Source organism: Coffea arabica, chromosome 3c (genome assembly GCF_036785885.1).
Source record: "Coffea arabica cultivar ET-39 chromosome 3c, Coffea Arabica ET-39 HiFi, whole genome shotgun sequence".
Classification (NCBI taxonomy): domain Eukaryota; kingdom Viridiplantae; phylum Streptophyta; class Magnoliopsida; order Gentianales; family Rubiaceae; genus Coffea; species Coffea arabica.
The window spans coordinates 26,272,004-26,281,497 of NC_092314.1; the positions used below are offsets into that span (position 1 = coordinate 26,272,004).

The window sequence follows — 9,494 nt, forward strand, 5'->3', positions numbered from 1 at the left end:
ATGAAGTTGCACAAATTAAAAGTACCAAAGACTCAAATGTGAACACTAGCCAAGCATTCAAGCTTAATCAAACACTTTTAGGAACTTCAAGGGCCCAAAAGCAAAGAAAAGGTCAAGTAAAGGTTAAAACGCAACTACTTCTAGGACCAAATTGCAAGCTACTAGAACTCAATTGAGTCTTTGTAATACTGCTGCAAAATTACAAGGACCAAATTGATTAGTTTTTCCAATTTCTGGGTCATAGTAGCATTAGTTAGAAGCCAAGGGGTCAAAGTGTAAAATCTGGAAATTATTCATGCATGCAAATCACGTAAGGAAACTCCATTCTGCAACATTCATTCGAATTTTCTGCAACAACTTTCGACCAAGACAAACTAGCTGCAAATTTTACTTTCACTTACGGATTTCAACCTCAAAACACAAGATACCACTCCCAATCATCAACCAAACCAAATACCATGCTTTTTATTACAAGACTAAAGCAAAAAAAAAAACTGGATTGGTGGCTGTTTAAAAATGCAAGAAATGATCAGCAAAAACAGGAGACAAAGTGCAGTCAGCCGCGGCTTTTACCCATTTCACAATGCAAACGGGCTCACCAAATTTTCAGATTTCTACCTATCAACTATCAACTAAACACACAATTTCATTGCAAGTATGAGGTTGGAGCTGGCCATCAAGGATAAAAAACAAACAGCAAGACAGCAATAGAAAAAGGAAAAAAATGCCGCAAGTTTTCTGCAACTACACAAATGAAGCATGCAGCCTTCTGTTCCCCAGCTCGCTGCAATTTTACTCATTCGGCCGAGGCAACATTCATGCTGAAAACTCATGGGCATCTTCACTCATTCAAACACACAAAAGGGTAAAGACTTGCAGCAAAGGTAGACATGTCATTCTAGTCCAAATAACAAACTGAATCAAGCTCTTTGAGCAAACTAAAATTTTCGGCCAACTAAAGCTTCTTTGTTTTCTATCATTTTTGCAGCTTATTAACAATCCCAGAAAGATCATACAATGCCAAACAGATCAAGGATTCAACATCCCTCTCCCCCGACAGATTCAGGAGTACAAAAGGCATGAAAATTGCAGCAAAATGCAAAGGACCAACTCGCAACTGAGGATGCATATTTTCACGCAGGGGCTTTCCTCTTGTCTTGATTTCTGGGTTTCATCTGAAGCATATTTCAAGTTAACTAGATTATGCAACTTACTTTTCCACTAGCACGACTTAAAGGCTCAAAGTTCATAAAAGTTAAAGGAGAGTAACATCAAGAGGATCAAGCAACACAGCGGCAAAGAAAAATTTGACAGTTCATGCATGATAATCTGATAAGTCGACCCAAACAGGGGAGAAGATTACCTGAAAATGCTTTCTTGACCAGCTGCAGATGAGATATCCCGACGAAATCCAACTTTTTCAGGAGAAAATGAGACCCACGAACTGGGTTGCAGGAAAATCCAGTGCTGATGCCGGTGATGCCCACCGAAGATCTTTCCTTTTCTTTTTCTGGTTTCCAACCGAAACCCCCATCCCAGCTCTCTCTCTCGGCCTTCTTTTCTCCTTTTACTCTTCCCCCGTTGTCAACCTCGATTCTCCCCTCTCTGCCTTTTCTTTCAAGAACCCCAGCTTCCCCTTTTCGTTCGCTGTTTCTCCCTTTTTCTTCCTCTGTTTGCTTCCTTCCGTCGCCCTCTCTCCTTCTGTTTTCTTTTCCCGCCGCCAACTAGCCCCTCAAACTCTCACTTTGTCCCCTTTCTAGCTACCACAAAAAGCTGCGTTCTTTTCTTCTCAGATCCTAGTCACTCATCTCTCTCCACCAGCCGTCAAGTTTTCTCTCGTTTTTTCTTTTCTTCGTCGTTCTCTCCTAAAACCTCTCTACTCCTTTCAGCCGTCTGATTTTTTTGTTTGTGCGCCGCCCCTTTTTTCTATCTTCTCAGTTTTTCTTCCCATCAGCTCTCTAAAAACTCCCCCGCGGCTGATGCTTTCTTTTCCCTTTTATATCAACCCCCCAATCTCCTAAACCCTCACCCGAATGGTGAGGATGAAGGGCCTTCCCTTGCCTTCACATCCAGCCATCCGTGGCTGTCCTTGATTGTCCTTTGCAAGCTGCGAAGATACGCAGCTTGCATGCTGCGGAATTCTTTTTTTTTTTTTTTCTTTTTTAATAATTTAACTTAATACAAAAACGTAAAATGATATTAAATAAAGGAAAACACTAATTAATTAAAAAACAACATCAGACAAAAATAAACAAACTAGAAATAATAAACAATCAAAGTTGCGATTTTTCCATTTTTTCTTTCATTTTTCATCATTTTTCTCTTTTTTTCAAAAATAACTTAATAAAAATAAAATAAAATGCCAAAAGGTTGAATTTAGAAGACATAAAACATATTTTGTGGGCAATTTTCTTTTTTCTCCTTTTTTATTATTTTTTCAAGAAAACATTGAATTTAAATAAAAAACGACTAAAGCTTTTTTTTTCTTTTCTTTTTGAGAAATTCGATGCTAAAATGGCTAAAAATAAAAAACTAAAAGTAAATAGACTAATTGTGACAAATAAAAATAGAACAAATAAAAACGAATAGTAAATAAACAAATAATAAAAATTTGGTGTCTACAAAGACTGAAACGTAGGAGTAAAAGTGAACCTACCATGGCTTCTCATGGTGTCAATTTCATCGGCGTCGACAACTGGCTCGGGCGAGGTGATGGATTCCGACGGCAGCCCCTCTTGCTTCTCCGTTCGGCTCTCTTGCTCCTCTGCCTGTTTCCTCTGTTTTTCCTTTTAGCCCAGCCGTAAGCCTCTTCGTCTCTGTTTCTCTCGTTTTGTCCCCCAAATTCACAGGCTTTCCTTTCCTTGGTCGTCCGCTGCCCTTTTCTTTCCTCTGTTTAACTTAGCCCCAAAACCTCTCTCCGTCGCTTGTTTACCTTTCCTTCTTGTTGTTTTCTTTGTTTTTGTTCGCCGAAGCCCCCTTTCCAATTTTCCAGTTTCTTCCTGCTAGCCCTTGAAACGAAGCTCTCTGCTTTTTCTCTTCCGAAAGCTCCCCTTCTATTTCCCCAGATTTTTCCCTTTTTGCCCTGCATTCCTCCGCCGCCAGCTTCTTTTTTTCTTCTTTTGTTTCGTTTCTTTCTTCTCGACCCTAACTCCCTCTGTTTTTCTTTTTCTCCCTAGTTCTCCCCCCTAGCCGCTGTTTTTTCTTCTTTTTTTTTTCTTTAGCCGAATCCCCTCTTTATCCAAAACCCTTGCTATCCTTCTTTTCCTTCCGTTTCCTTTTGTTTTTATTTTTTAGCCCTCACAAAATTCTACCTTGACCCCCAAAAATTCCTTAACTTCCCAAATGTCCCTAACATCTCACCCCTTAGGTGCTTAGTTGTCTAAAACATAGAAAAGACACTTGTCCAAGTGCATGCAATCCCACTTGTCATTTTCACTTTTTTCTTTTTTTTCTTTTCTCTTTTTCTTTTGTTTTTTTTCCTTTTTTTCATGAAATTTAATGTGAAGCCAAAAATGAACTAAAATAAAATAAATAAAAATAAAATAAATGAAAACCCTAGAATTGAAACAGATAAAGCAAAAATTAAACTAATTAAACCAATAAAATTAAAAACAAAAATTTGGTGTCTACATATACTTTATAATCCTATATTTATATTGCTCAAGAATAATTGGTACCATTTGCTTTTCTTCAAAGTTGGTTGTTTCAGCTTCTCATCACCTAATCTTTGAACAAAAGAATAAAATCAATACATGTAGTACTTATCACTATCTTACAAAGTGAAATCCTATCTCAATTCTTAAGAGTGGATACTACAGAATGAGGCAATAGGTCATAAGATTGCTTTTCAATCAATGGTTTAACTATTACCAGTATGAAAAAGAAGCGGAGCAAAATTTTGCCAAATATTCAAAATACCAAGAGCTTCCATCAATTACAAAAAATTTTAAAGGTTTTTCAATGCAAAATCTCAAATCCTTGAGAAAAATTAGTAACATAATTCTTAGAAATTGTAGTACCACCCATGCAGCAATTCGAAGAGTCCGTGTAATTCTCCTTGTTTACAGCTTTCTCTATGTATCGATTGTTTCTCCTTTAGTAATCATTAATAATAGTTAGGGGTGGCATCCCTTCATTACGGGTAGGATTTTTCAAAAAAAAAAACAAAAAGTTGATAAATCCCTAAATTAGAACACCAAATTTAATCGTAGATTTTTTCAAAACAAAAAAAAAGAAAGATTAAAATAAAACCAGTAGACTTGCATAATGCTTGAGTCTTACCTAAATCACATAGTTGTTGCCGTCATCGGAGATAGAGGTCTTCATTGGTGATCTCTCCCTTTTTTTACACTTTGTGTCCTTAATTGAAATATGAAAGACAGAGACCTGCATAGTGCCCTTTAGTAGGGAGGGAGGGAGATCGTGAGAATTTTACATCCCTGGAATTTGATCTTGGATTAGTCCCTTAGCCGGAGATGGAGGTCGTTGTTCGTGACCTCTTTGTCTCTTTCGATCTTTGTTTCCTTGATCATTATTTTGTCAAAGTAATTAGAAAAGAGCTCTACCCAGAGACGCTCGATCAAAAGAAAATAACTTTAGTAATTCACTGGGGTAAGTTGTTTTCTGCCCTTTTGAACAAAAATTTTTTCCCCACTTAATTAAGACCCAAAAAGCAAAAAACATCGAAAATGTTTTCTGAAAAACATTTTACATCTAATCAAACACATATGTTGGAATTGCCTAGATGATTAACTTGATGAGAACCTCTTGCTTGCTTGGGATAAAGTCTTCTCTTTCCTTCCTTTTAATTTCCTCACACTTTATTCTTAATGAAAGCAAAAATTTCATATCTTGATTTACCCACCAATTATGGCAATCCCAGATACTTTCCATCTGCCCTAGGCAATTGTATTCCAAGTTTGTTGCATAATTGCTTCAACTACTATGATGGTTTGTTGACACTGCAAAATAGAAAAAGGATTTTGTTTGGCCAGATTTTGAATCGCATATATTTTAAACCTCCATAATTCTTCCACTTTCTTTCATTAGCTTGTGTGAACAACTAACTATCATTTGAAGAAAAAAAATAAATGTGAGATCCTCAACCCTTCAACTCTTACGGATATGCTAGTTCAAAGTGTTTGTATATGTGCCCTAAAGACAATCACTTATGGGAAATTCCTATGTACTTGGACTGTTTGTGCTCTAACAAATGATTTTTTATCATATTGATTGCTTGTATATTTATACTTGTATGATAATGTCCCTAGAATAAATTTAATCAATGGAATCATAAGTGTTATGATGATGAGATTCATTTGATTTTAAGTTTATTCTTAATTATCTCTAGTCACAGTATTAATAACAATGGGACATTGTTAATATGGTTAGACTAGCATATACTAAGCTACTTCTATCAAGAAGTACTATGTGAGGACTCAAAATTATTTCATATTTTTTTTCACGTTAAAAAAGGGGGAGTACAACGGGAGAAGGATAGAGAGGGAGAATGATTCCGTTACACAGCCAAGGGGTGAACCATCCTAATATAAGGGAGTTGGGCTCTGTCTAAGGCAACTAGGCCTTTGATATGTTTGGGGAGTTGCATCGCTGAGAGGACCGAGGAGTGGTGAGAAGAGCTTGCAAGGGTTGCAAGGTCATCGGCCACCGCATTGGCCTCCCGAAAAACGTGGGTGAAGGTGAAGTGCTTGCCCAGGGTTAATTGTCGGATGCGAGAGATTGATCGCCATATCCTCCAAGGAACTTGAGATTTGCCCTGCAACATGAACACCAGGTTATTGGAATCTGTTTCGATGTCCACTACTGTGAGGTCGCGTTCTACAAAGTTGTATCCCCTCTAGAAGGTCCTCAGCCTCCATGTTCATCCGAATCCCAAAAAACATTGAAAAGCCAAATAGAACGGCCCCGGAAGGGTTCCGAACCATGCCACCCCCGCCTGAGGGGCCAGGGTTCCCTAGGGACGAACCATCCACATTGAGTTTGACAGTGCTTGGAGATGGGCATTTTCACATAATCGAGATAGGGATTTTGGCTTGGGTTGGGAGAGACAGGAGACCAACCTTAGAGCCACTAGCATCGAATCCTCAAGTGTAGCCTGTACGAAGGAAACCACTTGCGAGATAGACAAGACCGACAGCTGAATGTGTCGACAAACCCGTATATGACAAACATTGCCACCATTATGGAAAAGATGATTCCGAACCTTCCAAATTTCCCAGCAAATGATGGACGGTAAAATTATGAGCAGCAACACTCTCGCCGAGTTAAGTGAGGCATTGGACCACCAATGTTGTAACTGCATCTGGACACCTCCGATGAGAAACCTGGGAGTTTAAGGGCATAGGAGAAGAACTCTCAAATAGCCAATGCAAATGGGCAATCCGATAACACATGATCTCGCGTTTCCTTGCTTGGGCAGAAAAAGCACTTAGATGGAAGTTGGAAACCAATCTTGTGCAGTGATTCAGGGAACGGCAGATACTCATTCAGTAGTTTTCACATAAAGATGGAGACCTTATAGGGAAGGCCCAGATTAACTTCCTGAACATGAGAGTCGCTCGTGCCCCTCAGGTTGCTTCGTATGCGGAGGAGGTCGAGAAACTCCCAGAATCTATAAGGGTCCAGACCCTTTTCCCCTTTTGGGGATCCAGGTCCTCGGAGAAGCGATCAACTGTGGTCTGCATAGAGAGCATCCGCCTCCACACCCATGAAGAGTTGCGGCACAGATGGCCCGAGCCGTACTTAGAGAGCATGAACCTAGCCATCAACGACTCTGAATTTCGGTATCGCCACCAAAGCTTGCAACTAAAGGCCACTTGGACATCATGGAAACTCCGCAGATCCAGTCCATTCTCAGCGGTGAGGTAACAGAAATCGCGCCAGGCTCGCCAGTAGAACCTAGGGCCCTCCTCTGACTCCCTCCAGAAGAAATCCGCTAGAATTTTATCAAAATTCTTAAGGACAGCTATTGGGGGGTCCATGACTGCCAACATATGCAAAGGAATGGAAGAGAGGACGTGCCGACTAAGGATTAAACGCCCTTTTGGAGAGAGGAGCTTCTTCTTCCACCTCGCAACCTTAGCTGTATGTTTCTTAGTTAGGTATTGGAAGTATTCCTTCTTTCAGCGGCCGTTATAGAGGTTGCAGCCTAGGTACATAAATGGAAGCAAGCCATGCCTGAAGCCAGTGATGTGCTGGATTGTGCGGATATGAGCGACTCCGCACCGTGAAGGGGTTATGAAGAAACTTTTCTGCTTATTGACTTTCTGACCCGACCCTCTCTGAAAGGTGTCCAAGAAAGCCATCAAGTGCTTAACGGAGCGCCGGTCCTCCCTGGTGAAAACAACCACATCGTTGGCGAAGGAGAGGTGCGTAATGGGGAAACAACTCCGTGGCAGAGTGAAGGGGGTGATGCTGCCCTCCTGCACTAGCCTAGTCAAATCTCGACTAAAAGCTTCAGAAACAAGAATAAACAGAAGCGGCGAGAGAGGGTCTCCCTGTTTGAGCCTCCGGGTTGCCTGAAAGAAACCCCTTGGACTACCATTCACCAAAACAGAGAACCAACTCTGGGAATGGCTATTGGTGATGAGACGAATAAATCGGGGGGTGAAAACTGAACCTCCCCAAGAGCTGCTCGAGAAATAACTATGAGACTCTGTCAAACGCCTTTATCATGTCAAGCTTGAGGATGCAGTTATGGCCCCGAGCTTTCCTATTGACAGACCCAACTAGCTCTTGTGCAAGAAGAATGTTTTCCACTGTCCCACCTTGGAACAAAAGGGGATTGCTCTGGCGAGATAAGAGTTGGCAGAAGGACTCGCAATCTGTTAGCGAGGACTTTGGTAAAACTTTGTTAACGAAAGTACACAAGCTGATAGGCTGAAAGTCCGCGAAGAAGAAGGGGTTCGATTTCTTCGGGATCAAGACAATGAGGGTACTACTTATACCCTTTGGGATTGGGGTTCCCGCCATGAAATCTTTGGTTGCCTACAGAACATCTTCTACGATAATATCCCAATAGTGAGTGAAGAAAGTTCCAGAAAAGCCATCCGGACTCGGCACGCTGTTGCCATCTAGATCGAATACTACCTGTCGCACTTTTTCAAGGGTGACGTCCCCTAGAAGCCGGTTATTATGATCCTCAGTCACAAGACTGGGAATGTGCTGTACCAATGCTTCAATCTCAACTGGTTCATCGGCGGCTAACAAGTCCTTGAAGAATCTCTCGGCCACTGCTGCAATTTGCTCTTCCTCTTCCACCCACAACCCAGCTTCATCCTTGATTCTATGGATGGTGAGTTTGGCCCGTTTGTCCCAAACGGAGACGTGGAAAAATCTGGTATTGCTATCCCCGTCCTTGGCCCATTTAATTCTTGCCTTTTGTCTGTAGACACCAAATTTTTTTTATCCTAATTTTATTTTTATTTTTTTTAGTAATAATTGTTATCTATTATTTTAATTCCATAATTTTAGTTCTTAAACTTTTAACATTTGTATAGCATTTCAGTATTGTTAGATTATCATTATTTATTATCTATTATTTTAATTTTTTTTTAGTTTTGCATTCATTTTTACCCTTTTAGTTGTTTATTTTTATTGTAAGACTTTTTAGCGTAAAATTTGTCAAAAAGAGAAAATTATTCTTGAAAATAAGTTTTATTTCTTTTTATTGTTTATTAATCGGAAAAAAAGAAAAAATCATTAATCAAGCACAAGAAAAATCTTAGTTTTTGTTTTATCTTTCGTTACTAGTTTTGTACATTTTATCTAAGTTTAAATTATCATTTTGTATTGCTATTTAATTAACTTGAAAAAAAAAAGGGAAATGAGAGCCTTACATGCAGCGGCATGAAAATCATTTTCAGAGGAGATATTTCTGAGGGATCGGATGGCTGGGGGATAGGTTAGAGACAAACCTTTCATCCTCACCTTTGAGGTGAGGGTTTAGGGTCATAGACCCCATATAAAAGAAAAAAGAGAAACGGCAAAGGAGAGGATTTTTATGACGGCTGAAGTGAGAGTAGAGAGAAAAATCTGAGAGCATCTAATGACAGCTGGAAAAATCTGGAGGGAGGAGAAGAGTGAACAGCAAAAGGCTTCGGGGCTGAGGGCAAGAAAAGAGGAAGCGGGAAAAAGAAACGCAGCCGAAGTAAGAGGCGTTGGCGGCTGGGCTGAGTAGGAAAGAACAGGGGAAAGGATTTGGAAAAGACCGAAAGCAGAAAGGATAAGGACTGTGGCGGCTAAGTAGAGAGTGAAACTTTGAAAGCGGAGAACTTGGAAGGTAGAGAAGAGAGGGACTGAGAGTTAGGACTGAAAGTGGAAGCTACGGGCTAGGATCTGAAGAGAAAAATCAAGCACGAGAAAACCAAGAAAAGGAGGAGCGACTTCATCAGCGTTAACAGTTCCTGCAACAATCAATTCTTGGGTTTTCATTTCCAGAAACAACGTGTTGTCTTGAGGTAAACCCGTTTTGT

General features: G+C 40.0%; 1 protein-coding gene across 1 annotated transcript; it reads right to left on the minus strand.

Moving 5' to 3' along the window:
* Positions 1-7,665: 7,665 nt before the first annotated feature.
* LOC140037896 (uncharacterized) lies at positions 7,666-8,974 on the minus strand. The gene is made up of 3 exons (XM_072083055.1): positions 8,937-8,974; positions 8,110-8,404; positions 7,666-8,007 (listed from the first exon to the last, which is right to left on the minus strand). Exons 1-3 carry the CDS (start codon positions 8,972-8,974, stop codon positions 7,666-7,668), a joined length of 675 nt encoding a protein of 224 aa, XP_071939156.1.
* Positions 8,975-9,494: the final 520 nt, after the last annotated feature.

Bases quoted from the DNA above. Each gene is read 5' to 3' on its own strand.
- LOC140037896 (XM_072083055.1), bottom strand. From the start codon at position 8,974: ATGACCCTAAACCCTCACCTCAAAGGTGAGGATGAAAG. The intron at 8,405-8,936 runs GTTTGTCTCTAA...TGGTGTCTACAG, and splicing joins CTCAAAGGTGAGGATGAAAG to ACAAAAGGCAAGAATTAAAT. The intron at 8,008-8,109 runs GTAGTATTCGAT...GATGTTCTGTAG, and splicing joins CCCTTGAAAAAGTGCGACAG to GCAACCAAAGATTTCATGGC.